General features: G+C 34.4%; 1 protein-coding gene across 1 annotated transcript; it reads right to left on the bottom strand.

The window, feature by feature from the left end:
* Positions 1–1,223: 1,223 nt before the first annotated feature.
* Positions 1,224–3,759, bottom strand: LOC102805129 (G protein-coupled receptor 83-like). The gene is made up of 3 exons (XM_006819248.2): positions 3,528–3,759; positions 2,034–2,734; positions 1,224–1,457 (listed from the first exon to the last, which is right to left on the bottom strand). The coding sequence occupies exons 1-3, from the start codon at positions 3,757–3,759 to the stop codon at positions 1,224–1,226; spliced, it is 1,167 nt and encodes a 388-aa protein (XP_006819311.2).
* Between the last annotated feature and the right edge of the window lie 18,968 nt (positions 3,760–22,727).

The raw sequence follows: 22,727 nt of genomic DNA, 5'->3' as shown, positions 1-22,727 counted from the left end.
TAGTTAGTATGGCATATTATTCAGTTTCTATAAAGGGCATGTTTAGTTCGATTTATGCAGCCAAGCGATTAAATACCTGGTCTCACAGGGAAAACGTGCATGTTAAGTGTTATTAGGTTGTTCTAGTGCTAAGAAAATAAGGAGTAGCATGTTCTCATGCATTAAACGAAGCAGTGGATCATGCTGGATAGAATATTTGACCTTTCTCCACAGGAGTTCACTCGAATATATAGACTTGTAAATCATGTCTTACTTGCACATCTAGCTATATATGTGCAACTGTGCTATATATTAAAGTCTAATAAACGTGAATAATTAAAATAATATTAAAATATCTTTGAATAGCACATAAGTGTATGTGTTTGGTAACGTAGACAACATTAAATGGTGTATTGTGTTCCAGTGCTACTGCAAATGCTCATTAAAACTGGTTTTACCACGCATACAGGTGTCTTCCAAGTCGTGGTAACCTAACATATACGTGAATTTGAAATACAATAAGTGTCTCATGCACACCAGAAACATCTAGTAATAATTCTAGAAATACTGGTGATGATTACAATCATCGATCTAAAAATATTTTGTTAAACACTTTATAATTGGTATAACAGTAACATTTGAAATATATCGCTACATAGCAACACATAACAACAAATCATAAAAAGGACAATTATAGATATAGATTAATTTACATAATATGGATAATGGTCTTTTAAGCGATTCTCAATCTCCGTGAATAACAAAGCATAACAAAGGTCGAAATAATCACCGTACTGCCTTTGTGCATTATTTGTGAATTATTTTCATTTTTCCTGCTTAGAGTTATCAGTCTAAAATGCCAACCACAGCTTCATTGGTGCTTGTGTTCGACTAGGCCTGCTTGACGTCGGGGTAGCGCATTAAATTGGCACAATGATATTATAATTCCTCTACTGCCAATGATGTGATTGATAAAACATTACTGATGTCAGTCCCATCTGCTAGTGATGTTGTGTGGTTGAGAGTAGTATTACTAATGTCAGTCCTTAGAATGGCCCGTTCAAACGTACAGTTGACAGTAGAAAATATTGAAGTTAGTTCCTAGAATTATTCATCTACTGCTAGTCGTGTCGCCGAGGGTGGTATAACTGATGTTAGTCTTTATAATGAGCCAGTCCTTGGGATGACCCATCTAGTCCTGCTGCTAGTATTACTATTGGTTATGACATTAATGAATATATGTTCTATGACGTAGACCCTTGTGCTGATAATGTTATTGATGCTCCCTCTCCGGTAGTTTCTACTCTGTTTGCTCTGCCCAGTTTACAATGAAATATTCTCCGATAACCTTCACGGAATGTTTTATTGAACATGGCGTATATAATGGGGTTGGAGATTGTACTCAGCGCAGCGAATGTTAGCTTTATAGAATGAAAAACGGATCCGGAATCACCACTATTATCCTGGCCCAAAACCTCCTGGAGAAAAGATATAAGAAAAAATAAGAATTGGATTTTAAAATCATGTCGTATATAGAATATTATATAGAATATTGAGCTCATGAAATGAATTAGATACCAGATTAAATGCAACCTCCAAGGCCAATTCATAATTCAATAAAGACACATTATTTAAATATGGTGTAATGTCAACGTACTGTATTTAGTATAATGTGTTAATTTTTGAATACTAACACAATTGGAACTATTTCGGGATAATTGGATTCGCTTAAAATGTGCTACTGTAGGGTAGTATTGTTCTTAATTTCCTCATTTCTGATATCAATACAAGAAATTAACAGAAAAAAATCTAAAACGAACAAATAAAATATTTTTGTGAAAACAAACCATTACAGTAGCACATTTTAAGCGAATCCAATTATCCCGAAATTTACTTGATAATTCTGGAACATAGACAAATATAGAGTTGAACTGATACTAATTACGTCGGATTTGCCTTCATCATTTACAACATTAAAAATAAATTTTGTCTCTGCCCTTTGGAACATGGTATCTAACATGGTAGCTGAACCGAAATTATTTTGCAGTACTGACCTCTCTGACGAAAAGGGCAAAAAATGGCGCCCAGCAAACAGCAAAAACCACTACCACAGTCATCATCATCTTAATGATTTTTACTTTATTCTTAGACACTGCACTTGTTCCACCTTCTTTGGTAAGGGCATGTGACGTCTTCCAAATGTACCTCACAATCAGGATATAGTTGACAGATATAATGATAAGTGGAATTAGGTATCCAATAACAAATATACAAATGGAGTAAACTTCTTCAAACATGTCTGGAATGCCATGTGAACCGCAAGATGTTTCAAAATGGTAATCAGTAAAATTTTCTGGTAGTATAATTTCTTCTGACGACCCACCACCAATTATAAGTGGTTTATTTTCAGGTATTTCTTCATTGGCTGCTCCTCCCGCGTCAGACTCAGTTAGATTGTCCCACATGGTGTTATTCATTGTTTCATCAGAACTAGATTGGGACACGTGCTCTAACGGATTGTTCAAGACAATTTTTTCATACGTTGAATATTCGTACATCTGAGGTGCGGAAACTGCAAGGGATGTAATCCAGATTATTACAATTGCTATTTTAGCTTGTCTCATCGTCATGCTGTTGTTATTCAATCCTCCCAAAATGACAACACGTCTTTCATGAGCAATAACGATCATGGTGTAGATGGAACTGGCAATACAACAAAGTGGCGATGACATCACAATTTTACAGCCAGCATTTCCTAGATATAAATACATTCACAGTTTTTAGAAGCGTATATAAACGTGCGGTTTTTGTCAGCAGTATATGGCCATATCAAATATATAGCTTAAAGCGGGGGTGTCGTCACCTGCGCATGCGGAAAATGGCCATAGCGCGTCATCATGGGGCGTTTTCAGCGTGCGTTGTTATTGTTGCTAGGAACTCACGCGGAGGTTACAACCCCACCGCTTAAAGACATTCTCAATAATTTATTAAACATGTAATAATAGGTCGTCGCTTTTGTTTACTTGACTGTCTGTCAAAAATCCGGTCGTTCACACTCGAAATAAAATAACGGCGTTCTTCGCTTCTGTTATTTCATATTTAAATAGTCATGTACGTATTCCTTTTAACAAAACAACTTATGGACAATGTCATCGCAGCAGATCGCTGCCTGCGTTGATCAGATTTGTTATCACACTCTCCCAGGCAGGTTGACGAAAATGTAAATACATGACGTCACAGGCGGGATATGAGCACTCACAATGTTATCAATGGATTAAATTTGAAAACGAGAAGAAATAATAAATTTTGGATTTGGGGTTATGACGACAAAATGTCATAGAATAAATGTCTGAATACTTTGATGGTCTTTGATGTTAGCTTGTTCATAATTAAAAAAATAGTATGTGTACCCCAGTTTGTTTTCGTAATTTCAAATTCATCCCAATATCTCAACATAATAGTAGATAAATAACATGACTAATAAAATTACCGACAACTACCATGTTCCCCACAGGTCGATAACGGCACCCAAAGAAACTGATACTCACCAAGAGTCCACTGTTGATTGTTAACCATTGAGATTAATTTGAGTGGCATACTCAGTCCTGAGTAAAGTATGTCACACACGGCTAAGTTGACAATAAAAAGTGACGTCACATTCCGCATTTTTGGTGTGAACGCAATAATGTAGCAAACCAAAATATTGCCGATAAATCCCAAGAAAGCGATGACTGACAACAGAACAATGACACCAATAGACACCTCTTCATTTGCAGACATATTAACGACCTGTGAATAAATAAGATAAGATTCGAACTAATTATACAGTGGAAAAGTGTAAAGCTGTGTTGTACACAAAATAAAGGGTTGTGCTTGATACGGGTCCCATGCAACGTGTGTAACGCACGGAAATTACATTTTTTTTATATTTACATGAGATGCAAAGGCTTCATGACAACTACGACGTTGTAAATAGATATAATACAAGTATTTGCAAGACTGCATAAAAATGGTGTCAGCTACCGTGAACACAAATTCACCATGTCACATTTATGAAAATAGTATGGAGAATATGAACTTATGGATGGTCAAAGAAGACCTGCTATGTTGGCTATTTCCGAGTACATATTATATACAGAGTAGATAAGAAAAGCCAAAAAAGAAAATGAGAATTTTATCGCTAAATATAAAGTTACGTCCGACTCGATTCGTCTGTGTGAAATCAACTATATATTTTAACCCCAGGGTGAATTTATCAGTGATCTTGAAATATAACACTGCAACAAATGCTTCTCATTTTTAAGTTAAAATTTTTAAGCACACGAACACATTTTTGATCTCAGAAATATTCATAAACGGAAGTTGGTGGGCGTGAATATCAGACTAGTGAGACGTACATAATGTAGTAAAGTATATGACAGAGGAAAAAACGAAATGAACATATTCCAGACATATTCTAGACGATGATACCTTATAAGCAAACAGTAGGTAATATACAGATATATCATATTCGCAAATGGCTGCAGCGATTTTGTGGAGGGCGAGAGAGGTAGGCAACTTGTTGTACCCTACATCATGGCGTCCACTGCACTGTTCCCCTAACCATGGAAACCATTTATAGCGACAGTATGACGAATATGCTCGAGAACATTATTGCTTGATTTTTATATTGTCCTTACGTACACAATGTACGGATGGGAATAATTCGATAATTATGAATATAATAATACATGTACGATTAACTATACACAAATAAATGATATAGTAATTAACGCTAGCAGGATATAAATATAAAAAAATATGAATAATTGCCTGATATTCAAATGCCAAGAAAATCATATTTATAATTTTCAAGAAAGTTATCAAGACACTTGAAAACAAATTACGCCCGATGAGTATTTCGTTTTGACAATTAATATCATACTCTGAAACTAATCTACGTGTTACGGCGACAAAATAAATTAAGTAAATTATAAAGAACTCAAAGTTGGTGATGGATTGGATTTGTAAATGGCATATATGCTCATCATTGCTCACAACTTGCTGAATTGATGGAAATGTTCTCCCAAGCTGTTATTGAAATAATATATTTATTAAGTTAGAATGCTACTCGCGAGTTGTTTTTTTTACATGTGCGCATATTTTAGCGCATGTGGCAGTAGCAATATTTTGTGTCAAAATCTGTCAATTAATTTTAGTTTAGTTTAGTTCAGTTTAGTTTATTCGAGTACGGCAAACCACTGGCCCAAAATGTAATTGTACTTGTACCAACTAAAAATATTGTAAATTTGTATTACTTCTACACATAACAAAATACCGTGTAATAAACTATATATCTTATTATCACCATGATATGTCACTTGGGAAATTTTTGAGATATTAAGATATATCTGTTCCATGGTCAAATATTAAAATGCCCTAAAACAGACAAAACACACTATGTGAAAATTAAGAAAGCAGCATTCTACCTTAAGTGGTGGCTTACAAATCAAAACAACGCGAATGAATATTTTTACTATTATATTCCACGAAACACATTACATGAACTACGAAAACGCTTCTTTTTTCGTGAGTTCCAAAGAAGAATTGTCACTCACCTCTCAAGTGGATCATCGACGTGACGACACCGTGTTTCAAAAGTACTGCGTATAATCCTCAGTCAATGTCATGCCAACGCGGTCACTGCTGACAGGGAGTATGATGATGAGAAAACCTAGTTCATAAAAAGGCCGTGTTAGTTTCAACGACATCTACTCAACGAGGGAAGTTACGCTGTCGCGGCATGGTCCATTATGTTTAGTTGAATGTACACATGCAAATATGCCCCGAGAAAAACATGATTTGCATAATCCCCAAACCATATCAATAGTTTGTGCCTGCTATAGAATTTGTATCTTAAAGTTTTAAATTATATATTCTCGAATAACAGCCGAAAACGAAATTCTGCATAAATGTGTAATCATTGAAAGGTCGATTGCTTTTTGTATTTGCTTTTGGGTCTACGTATTTCTAGTAATGGGCGCACAGTACATTGGTTGTCAGCCAATATGTATATGTTGCTTTTCAAGCAATAATTTCGAAACATCGATTTAGAAATTTAGACCAAATAACCAATTGTCATACGCATTGAATAGATCACCGCGGGGCGTGAACGAGATCAAACCAGTAAGACCTGCTTAATGTAGTATTGTCTGGGGCAGATGCAAGGTGAAATGAATATATTGCAGACACGAAATTTTAATATTGCTTTATAATAAAACATCTGGCGGCACCATAACGCAGGGAGATAACAGATAATAGTCAGATTGTGTTTGCTGGAAAAACAAGGCACGTGAACATTCTCGACGAGATTTAGGCAGCCATTTGCGATTAAGATCTATTTAAACAGCATAGTTTATTTGGAAAATCGATATGTATTTAGCTTGATTCTTGATTTAGCTGATATATACTGACATAACAACAACACACTAAACTATTTCGGATTCTGTTTGTAATTGTTTTCAGACTCGTGTTAAAAAATTTAATCGCAACATGTTTGTGTATAGTATCGCGATTGCACACTGCGATCAGGTAGATTTGTTATTTCGCTTATCAAATAGAAATCGGAGCGGTAACCTGTCAGTGTGCACATCACTAGCACAACTACTATATAGGCATGTAATGCGAACATATAAAAGATCACACAATTATATATGGTCATTAACCCAAGACACAAAAGTACATCAATATATGTTTTTCATATTAATGACATAATAGTGTATACTGATAACTAAACCATAAAGTGTTTACTGAAATGTGAAATATCCAAAATATGTTTTTATAATGATTGTAGTAATATATTGACTTTTACAAAACGTAATCATTTGTGAACTGCATACTAGTATATCTGGGTTTGCATTTGCCATGGCAACATCTTCTATTGACTATTGCGTCATTGTGCATCAATTGTTGAATGCAATTGTAACAGTAATGTACCTAGCCATGTTTCATTTACTTTAAATGCCTGCTACAGTTTCATGGTAGAATATAAAAACTCGAATGTATACATCGGGCAAGAATATGATTTCTCGTAAAAAGATCGGCATTCGTATTGTGTTCAATTACACATCGTGTCCACCCCTTGGCGGTATATTAAATTCAAATATTAAATACATTTATTAGTCGAAGAAAAAAATACATTCCATCATGCCATTCTTGATGTTTGCATTTAGCTTTTATAGCCACCGAATGTAATCCCGTTGCTGGATTATCGTATTACGTTATAGGTTACGTCAAATGACTAAGATTAAAATTAGTAATTCCACATTTTAGCACATATTATATAAATGTAAATAATTGTCGTCAATACATTTAAACCTCACTGCCAAATCGAATATGAATATGTTATTTAGTTCAGTACTTACAGTTAGAAATGTCGGCTATCTGCGTTCTCGTCACGATCAACGTACTACAACCAGTGAATGATTATACGCATATGTTGGACTGAGTGAAATACTCCCATCAAAGTGCTGAACATTTGTCTCGGATAACACGTCACAATGACATCCAACCAATCATGTTCCTCTTTGAAAACGCCGGCCTGTAGACTGTTACATTTACAATGAACAAATAGTGTGTTTTTCTTCAACACGAACAATAAATGAAAGAAATTCGAATTGTGTAGCATCCAAAAAACAAGAAGACACCTGACTGATTAATTATGCATATGGGTTGGACACATAAATGAATCCTAAGTATAATGATCACACGGCTATATATGGTTATTGAACTAAAACGTGTCACCCAATTTTGTTTTCATATTAAAGACACGGTACCATGCATATTCAATTTGATAATTTGATTGTTCGACAACTACTAAAAGTTGAAGGGCGAGAATTGTCACGTCACGGCGCACTTGATATGGAACCTCATGTGACATACAATTTTAAATAAATTATATACAGGATTGCAGTTGCCATGGCAATTTATTTCATTGACCATCGCGGTTGTTGATATCAACCTATACAATGATGTACCTAATAAGGTTTCATTTAGTCTAATTGATTCCTGATATAGTTCTACTCTTAGTGCTCTATGTACAGTAATTCCAGATATTATTACTAAGTATCATGCATAGACTTGTTGTACATCTATAACTAGCGGTACCTATATCGTGTTAATCTTTTGTCCTTTGTGTCAATTCATTCTCTTATTGTAATATGTTCAAATCAAATTTGAAACAAAGTCACATTCTGATGTAAATATACTTTTAGGAAATTCCATCATACTATTTTTGTGTTTGTTCGTCAATAATGACTCAATCCGCGGATAACAGATATAATATGATGGTGCTTATCAGATTACAGAAATACAGAAAAATATTGGACTCCAGAGGTAACGCTATTTGCATTTACTAGGTTTAAAACATCGACCATTAGTTGTTGATTGAATGAATACATTGCATCACATGCACGTAGGACTAAATGCTCCAATTGCCTGGAGGGATGTTTTACATATACATTATCGAAACATTACCATAGCAATTTAGAAAATCTGGCAATAGGAACGTCGTGACGCGGAAGGACAAAATATTAGTCAATATGTGTGGGTTACAAACGATCGTCAGTAAAACATTAAATTGAAGCCCACTGTAGAAACGCCTTGATGTGACGACCTCTCCGACTACAGAATCGTTGAATCGGGTGCTATGCGTGCATTCAATCTTAGAGATGTATGTCATGCGTATGTGAAACGAGTCAGGCATCAAATCATTACCACTTATATGGCATACACTGTAACTGAGTAAAGGATAACACATTCTGATTCTGAATTGTATTTTGATGCAATGCTTCGTGGATTTAATAATGTTAACCTGTTATCTGCAAAAAGTACATAAAACAAGGTCGGTGTATTATGGGGTGGAGATCCATGGCGTTTCAATAACCTTAAAATGATAATAATGATAACATAACATAATTGCTATAATCACGATTTTAATTTATAAGAAAATGTTCATTACTGAGATTATTTTGGGTGTTGATTACCTATATATTTGTCGATTAAGGTGTCCCATCTGTTTATTGTACAGAAACCACAATTTCAACTTTCCGTTTGGGACGCCGCCATTTTGAAGATGTGTCGCAATAATAATATTTATTATTATTGAATTGGCTTTAAGGCTATTTAATTTTTCTCCGTAAACACGAATAGATTGATAGACTTTCATTGAACATGGCGGCCATTTTAAAATCTTTTGAACCCAAAAACTTGAGGATAACAGAAATTTACTTCTTACGGGTGGGCTATTAGAAGGGCGATGACATAATGTAAACACAAAATAAAAAAATGCACAGGAAAAAAGTGGCTGCAGAGATAAATAAAAGAAAAAAAAACATTTGCACGAACAAATTTTAGGGTCAAATATATCACACAGTAGGAAAAAAATTACAGCAAAGTTGCAATGGGAAAAATGAACACAAACCTATAACTAAATTGTTCATTCCAAAAAATACATATCACTCACTCAAAAACACAATTGTAAAAATAAACGTTTTTACAACTACGAGTTTTAAGTGCATAGAATGGTGATCTTTCTTTGTCTGATGTTTGGAGGAACAGTTTCACATCGGGAGAATTTCGAATGCTGGAAACAGTCGACTGCAGCCGAGTGGGGGTAACTACAACTCGGAATCTTTCAATTTTACTCGAATATAATTTGTTTTCAATTTTTCACGGCAACTGGGACTAAAACATAAATATGTTGGTAGGCATTTCACAGACATTTTAATGAGAAACATGCGAAATAGAAATTTTTTTACTAAAGAATAAAAGGCGGTATACGTGCACACTCCATCAATAATTCACGTTATTATGAAATATAAAATATACTTATTTTAATCTAACGTGTATGGGCATATATCTAATTGTGGCTATTACGTGAGTCAATATTGACCCTTAGATTGCTACTGGCTATTGTATTGTTCCTTGAGCACACATGTTAAAAATAAAATGTAAATATAATGCAATTAATTTAGTGTGATTAATTCCTCTCTTATTTGTGTTATTATCCTAATTACCAATATCTGATTGCCGCTCGTTGAAAGAAACAAAATGTAAAAATAGTTTTTGTACCATGAAACATAATCACATGTGTATTTTGATCGCAATTAATGAAATGAACATGAAATGAATATGGTGTGATTACTATGAAAAATAATAACAATGACTGACACATTTTAACACGAACAAAAATTATTTTTGTCAAAAATATATTTCAAATAATTTAAAGCAAACAAGCCAAATAACATAAAATTCATCAATAATTTGCTAAAACAAGTCATTCAAGTTTCATTATTGTTGTGTGAAGTTTTAAGAAATTATTAAGATAGAAGTAAAAGTCGTTGCTATGAACAAATCACAAATAATGCATTCGTGAAAAGAAGAAGTAAATAAAGAAAGTTTGCAGTTGATGTACCCTGCTGTGATCGGATCGTAAGGTAACCATTTACGTTGATCGAACGTGTGCATGGTACAACACAACGCCTCTGTGGCTATATATTTTAAAGTCTTCATTGAATTGTATTTTGGTTCAGATAACATAATAAATAAATTCTATCGCAAGCGTATTAGATAGTGTACGTTCACCAGAGAATGATACGAGCTCTTTCTTGGACCATTCTATGTAAAGCTGGTGCTCTCGCGAAAATCGAACATGAACATGTTTTTGTTTTTTTAGAAATAATGATCATATAATTAAATAATTGGCACAATTAATGAGCAGTGGCCCTGGGCAAGGGCAATTTAATATCGCCGTGGAGAGCTTATATTATCGCATATTTAGTGGGTGCGGTCAGTCCTGAGCCTATATTGAAATTTCCAAAAAAATTATTATAAATTATTAACAGGAAGTGTTTTTAACATAACTGCGATAAAATTTACAAAATATTATATAGAAAGAAAGGCATGACTACTACCCATATAAGTATAGGAATCCCTGTTTCAATTTCGATAGCCCCGAGAAATGGGAATGAACCTCAGTATTGAAACAAACAGGTACAAATGAATGATATTTTAGAGTCTCTATGATTCTAAAAATAGTGATAAGACCAACCGTGACGGTTCTAAATGCTGACTTTGTTATAATCGCGACCACTATTCAAATTATCATAGATTGGGACAACAGAAGACGCGATTACGGCAGAAAATTAAACACTATTTGAGTTGAGAGTCAACCGAGATCCCGTGGTCTTCTCGCTCTAATCGGGATCTCGGCAATATCTTTGTTCTAACTCCTATATCATGTATCACACGAAGTTTATTAGGGTTACCTGAAGTCTTTGTCGTCATGTATAAATCTACTATTATTCCTACTGGACTTGTGCAATGCATATATTTGACTAGGTTACCTGCTACATTTATGGTATAACTGTCAGGTGGCGGTGTTTTGAAAACATGATTACGCACGTTAAAGTCTCAATTGTTCAAAAACAAATTTGCATTCTGGGTAAAATATATGATACAATCTAATAATGCAACGAATTGATCAAACACTTCTTGGCGATATATGCGATAAAAAAAGCATCTCATGATTCTACTTATTCATATTAGGCATCGATCATTGTCAATTACGCCATTATTTTCTATGATACGTCATACATCAGTAATGGGGTTCATTAATACTAATAAACCTACACTTTCAATTGACATTTTAATTGGTTGTTGATGTATTGTGACCATTCATCCGCAGGTGTTCTACCTTACTGATAGAAGAAGGTCAACATCGATGTTACATAGCAGTATGAACAAAGTCACACGCGATTATTCGTTCAATCCTGGCTTTAGTTTCTGATATTGCATGTGTCTTCCTAATGTACTATTATACCACGGTAAAATACTATAATATATTACAGTCATCAATTACTTGAGGTTCATATGACAAATGCAGTCTACTCAGTCACGAAAAAAGAATTTGGAAGGCCAAAAACAGTCGACTGCAGCAGAGGGGCGTAACTACAACCCGGAATCCGTTTCAATTTTACTCGAATATAATTTATTTTTCAAATTTTCTTTTTTCCCACAAATAGCCATTTCACGGGGCCAAAGAATAAATATGTTGGTTGGCATTTCACATGCATTTTAATGAATAACATACGAAATAGCACGAAATTGGCAAAAAAATTGTAATTTTCACAAAAGAATAAAAGGGCGGTGAACTTACGCACTGCATCATTAATGCATGTTATTATGAAATGTAAAATACTTATTTGTATGTAACGTGTATGATCATATATCTAATTGCAGCTATCATAAGTATCAATATTGATCCTGGGGCTATTGTATTGTGTTTTGAAGTTGAACATAAATATAAGTATAATGAAAAGCTATGCAATTAACTTAGTGCGATTCATTCCTCTCGTATTTGAGTTATCCATGCTATTATCCTAATTACCAATACAGAACTAGATAAATAGGCGTGTCACGGCAGAAAGAGTATTCGATTCCCTACAAAGCAGCTCAAGGTTGCTAGCTCCGTGAGACATAAATCGCTCTTAACAAAATATAGAACTGATCACCATGGAACACTGACGTCTCAGTGGTGGGAACAGGCAATAAAACCAAATGAAACATAATATGTTTACACCAATATGACAACATCTAATGATGCTGGGCAAGGCATTACAATAATGTAACCTGGATATACATAGCTATTGGCGTATACAAATAAGTGGGTTATATCTGATCGAATAATATATGTGTCACGTTATTGTCACTGGTATATTTGAGCAATAACCCCGCCGAAGGCGGGTATACCACGAGATATTGCACAATTTGTAGTATTCATCCATCGGTATATTATACAATTCATGACATATATGCACGAGCCGCAGGCGAGTGCATATATGGAGTGAATTGTGTAATATCAAGTGGTATACCCAACTTCGGCGGCGGTTATTGCTATTATATTATACCAGTATATTGACAATTCGATAAAACTCGTAAAAAAAGAGTTTACTTTCATCTACTAAAAGATCATGATTATGGCCCTTGAACATGAATATTTATAAGAATAGTATGTAGTTGTACGCTGAATGCATACAAAAATTACATGCGCAACACAGTTCAAATTGAATACAAACTAATTTTTATTCCACATGAAAAAAAAACATAACAAAGGATGACCTTTTACTGACGCACAACGCGATTTGAAATACAGGGTCGTGTACAGTTTGGATCATTTAAACAACGGATTTTCCACGTTTTCATTCCGGTTTTTGTACAATTTGGACTGTAATTTGCCCATTGAAAGTACAGTTGTGAAATAAACCGGTTTTGTGACTCATCAGACTACTTGTAACTGTGTATATTTGACGTACAGCGGTACGCGGCGGGACGCGGTGTATCATGTAATATAATAACAACCTTTATTGATATCGTATCCCTTCTGGGATCTAGATTAGAATACAATAAGGATATAAGGAACAATAAAATACATAAGTAATAATAATAATAAAAAAGAAATAAATAGTAATGCTGTGAAAATATTATTATATAAATATTTTTTTGGTGTTATTTTGAGGCAGCTGGTAAATTGCTTTTCATGAAATTCTCTCTTTTATTGAAACAGTCGCTGATAAACTTGGCAATTGCTTGGACGGTTTCAGAATTTTTGTTATTGAGAAGTGCTTTCAGATTACCGGATAAGTTTACGTTTTCAAACAAAGCATCTCTTTCAAATTTGTACTGGTTACAATTGAAGAGGAAGTGTTCTTCATCTTCAATTTCATTGGAGTCACAGACAGGGCATGTTCTATTTAAGACATCTATGTTGTGATATCGCCCAACTTCAATCTGAAGTATGTGGGCACTTATCTTCAGTTTAGTCATAGATGATCTGTGGATGGGGTTTTTAATAATTTCAAGGTATTTTTCAAGTGCAAAATCAGTTTTCAGCTGTCTGTAGGTACGAAGTTTATTTTTGTGATTAGTGCCTTTATTGTCATTATGCATTGTTTCTGTGCAGTGTTTCTCAAACATATTTTTTAGTTTTTTTGTAGCTAATGGGATAATACTGTTTTTTTCGCAAACATCACTAATTTCCAAAAGGTTCAGTAATTTTTTTATGCCTGTGGTCCAATTACTGACGTTTTCTTTGTCCAAATTGGTGCCAAGTTTGTAGGCCTCAGAGATCAGAGTGGTTTCATCCATATGTTTTATTTTCAGCCAGTAGTTAATCATACGTTTGATGCTTGAGATGATAAGTGGATATCTTCCCAGTTCAAGTAAACATGCCAAGTTTGTGGCTTTACAGTTTACTTGTAGTAGGTACTTGCACATTTTGTGATGTAATTTTTCCATAGGCAAGGATTGTTTAAACAAGTCTGTTGAGTGCATATTAATAATATCGCTTGCCCAGATTTCGCTACAGTAGAGTAAAATTGGTTTAACCATAGCATCAAACAATTTCAGATGTGTTTTGATTGGAATATTTGGGTCTGCATAGAGTAATTGTTTTAGTTTAAAAAGTGCCTTCATTGCTCTGTGACTAAGGTCTTCTTGAGCTCTATTCAGTTTAACAGTAGCATTGATTTTAACACCAAGGTAGGAGTATGATGAGACGTTTTCCAATTTTTGGCTATTGATTTGAAATCTGAACTTACTTAATATTTTACCTTGCTTGTTGAAAATGATAATTTTTGATTTTGACACATTGATATCTAGTTTCCATTGTTTGCAGTATGTTTCCACTGTGCGTATTGCATTTTGCAGACCATTTTTAGATTGTGATAGGAGGAGGAGGTCATCCGCATACATCAAACATGACAAATGATTGTTTACAAGTAAAGGGGGTTCATTATTGGATGATTCTATCTGGCATTTGATATCATTAATGAAAAGATTGAAAAGGAGTGGGCTTAAACCATCTCCCTGCCTGATACCCCTTTGAACTGGAAAGCTAGCAGTCAAACCACCTTTTAGTTTAACACAGCCAGTGGCATTCTGATAAATAGATTTAATTATGTTGTGAAATTTTCCTGAGATTTTGTTTTTGTGAAGTTTATATAAAAGACCGAGGTGCCAAATGGAATCAAACGCCTTCTTAAAGTCGATGAAACATGCAAATAAATAGTTTCCTTTATTAAGATATTTTGTTATTAGCTGTTTGAGAACAAAGATATGGTCCGCTGTGCTGAATTTTGGAAGAAAACCAATTTGCTCTTTAATTATGATATTATTGCTTTTTACATGTTTGGTCAACCTTTGTTTCAATACGGCTGTGAAGAGCTTGCTAAGACTGTTTAAGAGAGTTATCCCTCTGTAGTTGCCTGGATCAGATTTTTCCCCTTTTTAAATATTGGAGTGATAATGCCCAAATTCCAAGAGCTAGGGAAATGGCCACTCGTTAGGATGAGATTGAACATTTTTTGTAGAGGTTTGATGAGCACATTTCTCCCTGTTTTAATCATCTCATTTCTAATATTATCAATGCCTGGAGATTTTTTATTTTTCAAGTTGCTAATTGCAGTTTGTATTTCTAACTGTGAAATATTTTGGTCTAGCTCAGTAATAGGTTTAATTTCCTTTTCAAGCTTAGCAATCTCTTCGTTTAAAGTGCTTTCATCAGTATTATTTATTGCATTTAATTGTCTGAAATGTTCATACCATTTTTGGTCTTCAATGTTTTCACTGTCATTATTAATTTGACCATTTCTAAGCTCCTTGATCAAATTCCAATATTCCTTTGGAGAAGAATTACCCATCTCTTCAAGTTTATTTAGTATATTTTTTTTATAGTTTCTTTTCGTTTTCTTAACCATTTGTTTGTATTTCTTTTTCAGACTATAGCAGTTGTTTCTCAGATCATTATTGTATGGGTCCGAACTTAATTTCCTGGATATTTTCTGGACATCTTTTTTAAGATTGCCAAGATCATTGGAGTACCATTTTGGTTTAATTTTTTGATGTTTTTTGTTTTTTCTAATAAAGTTTTTTTTAAGACTTTTACCAGCTGCCTCATGGTAAATATTTGAGAGTAAATGTTCTGCTTCATCAACTGCCTGTTGTGTGTCATCAAAGTTTGCATTGGAGAAATTATTGATTAGCTTACAAATCTCTTTGCTGTGTAAAGCATTATTATAAAGAAGTTTGGAATTATCATGCCAAGAATAAAAGTATTTCGGGCTATGAATTGTAGTATAATTATTTTGATTAGTTTTAGCAGTTTCACAATTCGTTACAGCATTTGTTTGAAGAAGAAAAGACATTTGACAGTGATCCGAAAGTGTCAAATTAAGTGGATGTATTTGAAAAAAGGAAATGTGTTTAAATAAGTTGCTACTAACAATACTATAATCTACAATACTACGTCCTTTGCTTTGATAGCAGGTAAATTTGCTAGTGAGGTCCCCTATGCACCTTCCATTTAGTATAATTAGGTCTGCACCAATACACAGTTCTATCAGTTGGTTACCATACTGGTTTTTAACTGTTAGATCTTGTGTTGTTCTTTCTCTGTATGGGTTTTTAGTATTTCCAGACTGCTGGTAAATAGGGTTGTCGAAAGATGCCACATCTTTTTCATTTTTTATACGTGCATTAAAGTCTCCCGTAAGCATTACTGAGCCAAATTGAGAATATCTTGTGATATCATTTTCCAGTAGTTCAAATAGGTTAGAATTTTTCCAACGAAAAATGCTGGATGACTGAGGACTCAAGTATAATGCACACAGAAATATATCTTCATCTAGTTGAAAGAATTCTTTATCTAGGCGAGCCCAGATAAAGTCATCACTGCTACTTGCCATTTGTTTTACACCCTGTTTATACAAGTTTTTAAAATACATAACAATCCCACCAGAGTTGGTACGAGCATTTTTATGTTTTTCCCTCCTAAAGGAATGAAAGTGGCAATAGTTGGGGATTTTAATCTTTGAACCAAAATTAGTTTTGGTTTCAACTAAACTAACAAAATCAAAATCACTAATACAATTTAAAAAATCTACGTCATTAATTTTCTGGACTAGACTGCCATAAATATTCCAAGTCGAAAATTTTAAACTGGACTTCATTGTGGAATGGCAGATAAAAAACAAAAACAAAAAAAACAGTAAGTAAGAGCAGATAAAGAGTGTTAAATACACTATTCTAGGTCAAATGTAAATATGTAAAAGTTATCTATTTCAGTGTAACATGCAGACAACTGGATTCAATTGTGGATAATGTTCATAATGCTGGTGAGTAAGTTCTCTATATGTTTATTTCTCGAGTTTCTTTGGTTACTTTTATAGTGTTTGTTGTCTTGTCTATATACCTGGCGTTGAGTGTTTTTTACTCTGAGATCTGGATTTTGCATTGAGTGAGTGTTGGATGGCTTGCCTCCAGGTTGCGAAGTTATGGTTCTGTATACATATCGTTTTATATTGCTTGCAATGAATCTGGTTCCTCTGTGGTTGGGGTGTACTTTGTCTTCAAATAGATATGTTTTGATGTTATTTTCGTTGTCAAGGAAGTTATGGTGAATATAATATACCTCAGTCTTCTGTTTGCTGAAGAGTTGTAATGATGTGTTGAACCTTGCTGCTGCTTCATTAAAAATATCTTTATCCAGTCTAGGGATGACACTGGATATGAATATTCTGCTTGTTGGATACATGCCACGTGTTACGTCGATTAAATCTTCATACTGGTCACAGCATTCTTGTAGGGGGATGCCGTTGTCAATATCGTTAGAGGCAATGTGTAGCACTATGTTTTTTGAATCTTTAAATTTAGATTGCTTAATGAATGAGGATACATGATTTATCCCTTTACCATTCATTACTTTAACACAAGTTTTCCGTACTGTTGAAAATTTTTCAGGTATAATATGCTTCATTGTGGAATCTCCCACAATAACAGTGTTTTAACTACCTTTGTTTTGAAAGCTGGGATCAGATTTGCTATTGTTGATCTGATTTTTACTGCGGATGTTGTTGTTTCTGTGCCTGGGGTGAGTAATTGTGCTACTGGATGCCAATTGATCATTGTCTGGAGTGACATCGGTAGATGAACAGCTCTGTTGTATATCGGTTGATTTTGGAGTATCTTTTAGAGAACTGTAGTAATTGTTGGTTGGTACATTTACTATGAATTCTTTTGCTTCTGCATTAAGAGCAAGTGTTTGTTGTTGCTGTACATTTTAAGCAGTACTTATATCAGACTCATGCATGTAACTACCTGGATTTGAATTTTCCATTTTCTCTGTTTGCAAAGCGGTGCTTGTAGTAGTTGGTGCTCTCAAATTGTTTTTTGGACTCTGGATTTCTTTTAGGATGTTCATAATTATGTTTTGGGTATCATGTATTTTGTTGATGGATCTTTTCATGCTGGTAACTTCAGAGTTAGTTTTGTTCAGTGATGAGGTTATCCCTTCCAGTTGCTCTTTAATTTCAACTTGCCATGTGGCAGTCAATTTATTGTGGTTGTTAAGTTTCGTCAAGGTATTCAATTTTTCTTGCTGGATGTCATTATACTTGCTTGACATATCAATATATTTAGTTTCAAGTTCCTCTATTGTCTCCAAAAAGTTGTTTTCCTTGTTTAAAACAATGTTTCTAGCTTTCTCCAAGAGACTGGCTTTTAGTGGTGACTGTGGTAAAACGTCAGTTTGGTTAGTTATTTTGCAATTCATACTTTCAAGAGGTTGAACTATTTCTGGTGATTTTATTGGCAATGAGTCGCATGTGCAAGACAATGGTTGATCAATCTGTTGATACTGGGTCGTTTCCCCGGGATTAGTGTTTACGTCGGCGCCATCTTGGATTACTTGTTCACTTGCGTTTTCGGAAAGATCGGAATGTTGCGCTGACAATTCACAAATTTCGACAGAGTTCGCAGACAGACTGTTGGTCCTTGATCTCAAAATAGGATATTCTGTATCCACCCAATTACGAATAAATTTCCCCTGGATAAATATTAGTCCCGTCGTGTAGTAGAAACACGCGGTTACCTGCTTGCTGTTGTCAATGTCGTCGCGTTTTTTGTCAACCCATTTTAGCTGTATTCCACCTGAAACGTCACACCACTGTATGTTAATGTTATTTTCCTCTGAAAACGATTGATTATATCGGTCTTTAGCAGCAACAATCCATATTTTTATCTTACTTGAAGTCGTTCTAAAACAGATATCGTTTACTTCCGGTTTGTCGCTTTTGTCATATCGCCAGTGAGTAACAGTATCAACTTCGTCAGGTTTCAGATCTTTCCCTTTACGTTGCTGTTGTGGTAATGATTTTGTGGCCGAGTCAGATGCAACCATAGTTATGTTAGCGTCATAAATAAAATCGTTGTCCTTGGTTGAGCGATTGATTCGTTTACTTGTTTGTTGTAAGTCGTTGTCCATTCCTTTGTTCACTGTAGTGTTCTCCGCCATCTTGATGCGTTGTTTGTCAACAAAGACGATCGATTGCACAAAAAAGGGGATTCAAAATTCGCGGCAAAATGCGATTGTTGAGCAATTTGCAGGTGTTCCAGCCAATCCCTGGTAACTTGTATATAATATGTCATATAATAAAGACCTAGAATAGCATTTCAACACGCAATTATCTACTCATATTGAGGAGCGAAATAAGAGCGTGTCATATCACGTGTCAACGTACTGGGTACGGCGACCAGCACAGCGACCTCAGTTCCAACATCTGACCTGGATACCTTTGGTATAACCAAAGTTTTGTGACAGAATGACTGACAAGTTTTGTCGTTGTTCTGGGGTAAGTTTGATGGTGTAAGATCGGATTTTCACATCGTTTTTGTGACACGTACATGATATGCCTTGTCTCAACTAAGGCCGAAAGACTTTGCACGCCGTCGCTGAGTGGTTGGTGTACACTCGGCACAAATCTGTAGCTTTCGAAATTACCTTCATCATCTCCTGTAATTTATTCACCCATAGTGAAGAATTACAATACCATATATCGTCGTCGAATCCTGCGTTGTCCCGTGTTTTTTGAAACAGATGACAATTACCCGGATGCACTGCAATTTTGTCAGCTGCCGCTACCGAACACCGGTTGTTATTTAGTGGCAAACTGGCATACATTTTTGCCTGTGACTCATAGTTTTTTTGCATTTTTATGTCATTAAATCCCTCAATTATATCTTGTACTTAAAGATCATGTTTTCTTTGTTGGAAGTTCGCAATCCATCTCAAAGTAACAACACTGAGAACATAGCGTTCTGGCGTTCGTGTCGGCACCTCACGGTGTTAAGGGACGGTGGTTTAGGTTTGTGTGGCGAACGACAATCAACCAACGACCGACGCTCACAACTTGGATCCCACCATTAACAAAAAGCAATATTATAGTTATATAACTTTTCAGATGTTTTTAATTCAGTATTTTTTTCAATATTCTTCTAAAATTCAACCACTATATTTACCTAAAAATCAAATAATACCCGTTTTATGCATTTTCGTATTAAACCTGTAGTCAATTCATGTTCCAGGGCCACTTGGTTTAGCCGTGCATTATCAGCCAATATACCATGGATTGCATATGCAAATTTTGTGTTTGGACCAAGCAAATCAATGGATTAACACCATCAATATACTGGTATAATATAATTAAAAATAAACAAGCTTGCATTAATTAAGTGTTTTAGATGTCAAACTTTTTTCAAATATCCTTTCTTGATCCGAGGAATTCAGGCACCTTCCAACGTGTCGGATTTATATATATATATAGATTGATATTTTGAAGTATGGTCGTGATCGAATATACTAAGAGAGGGATCCCAGTTTTGCAGAAATTACAATATACACTTACATTATAATAAACAATTCTGCCACTCGTTCATATTTAACTAAGAAATCAATAATTTTACAGTGACAAATACAACATTGGATCGAGCGAAAAATGAAAGTAAACACAATTGAATTATATAAATATTGTTCTAATAGTTACAAGACTGTTGTAAAATGCAAAAGTGCTATAAAGTGACTGATGTTTAGAATGTATGGTCGTGATCAACTATACTGAGAGGGGAGGTCAGGAGGGGAATACCTGGCTCTGTATCGCAGAAATTACAATATATACTCATATTATAATAACAATTCTTCCACTTATTCATATTTAACCATGAAATCAATAATTTTACACTTACAAATATTGTTATACAGGTCACAAAACTGTTATAAAGTGCTACAACAGCAACTCAGCACAATAGGAAACAAAATTACTATTATAATGAGATATATAATTTCTTCCAAGACGTGTAAGGCTATAGGAGTACGAATACAACTAGTCACATGCTGGAACATCTAATGTCTACATCCGACTATCACTTCAAGTATGAATGTGCCTTCAACTGGTTTGGTCGTACAACAATTGTACATGCGGATATACATGAATATTCAAGAGCCAGGAAGCAGAACAGACACCAAGAGCTCATGTGTGACACTTATGACATCCAGATACAAGCTTGTTCTACTAACTGAATACAATAAAATGACTATACATGTTACAATATTATAGATAAAATGAATATAGAAATATGATAAGCGATCGAATATAGAAATATAGGAATTGAATATAGAAAATTTCATATAATTCAAAATGATATAATACCTATATATAAATAAGTGTTTACTACCTCAATGACAATATACCATTCAAATTACACATGGGTTTTGCCATCTGTCATATTTGTTTGCAGATTACACGTAAAGTTACACATGGATACATTATTCATTACATATAGTGTCATAAACACAATGACATTTGTGGTATAACTCTTTGCCATAAAATGTTTATTACTGTTAATTATTCACTGTTTTTATTGACATAGAAGAGTAAAATTCGCTAAATTAAATCTATGTTTAACTTTGGAGAATCCGTGAATTATAACCATTTTCAACAGCAGCAAGAATTAATCTTTTTATACTATATTCAGGAATGTCAGATATAAATGATTTACATATATGCAATCATTTGAATTACCTTTACCTAATCGTGCTTGATTCTGTGAATTGCACCACTAAATCCACACATACACGTGGGAACACATTCATGCTTTGCTGCTACTATTCCTTATCATTAAATCTCCAGCTGGAATACATTGTTGGCGTTTCTAATGTGACATTTTTTTTTATTCATTAGAGGGTGTTGTTATCAGTGACACTAGTAATAACAACAGTGCTAGTTTGTTCCACGTTGAGTAGTTTGTAGTTACTCGGTTCAAACATCCCGAACAATTGAAATTGTTTAACAAAGGAAGTGTTTTTCTATTTTGGAACAAATCTTTTTATTTATTAGTTCGCTTATTCAATATAAAATGCTTGTTTTGCCTTGCTGAACTATACATTAGGAAGCTGTAATTAGGTCCCTCAATATTGTTATGGTTATATATATGGTACTAGAAACCTAACATAATTCGTTCATCGATTGCAGGTAAAGTGAAAGTCCTTGATTGAGAGATAACTGGGTTTATACTCTCGAATTACAGACAGTTAGCTCTTTTATGCATCTCCAGTTGCCAACAGCTGTTTTTTCGATAGATCAATAAAGATTTCTTATATATTATTGTAGTTACGCCATGAAAACCACTGCTCAAATGTGGTATACTTAGTTTGTCGACGTAGTTAAAACTTGAACAGTGCCTTTGTATGCCCGATGAAACATTAAGATATCGATGCTAAAAATGTTTGCAACATTACTTGCAATATATTTCTGAATCAGTTTGCTCATATCCTGTCAAAAACAGTCTGAATAATAGCCTCATTGAGCTTTAATGCTAAT

Source organism: Saccoglossus kowalevskii, chromosome 6 (assembly GCF_978046115.1).
Source record: "Saccoglossus kowalevskii chromosome 6, keSacKowa6.1, whole genome shotgun sequence".
Classification (NCBI taxonomy): Eukaryota; Metazoa; Hemichordata; class Enteropneusta; family Harrimaniidae; genus Saccoglossus; species Saccoglossus kowalevskii.
Note: the sequence above shows the minus strand (reverse complement) of the source record. Positions and strands in the feature narration are given on the sequence as shown.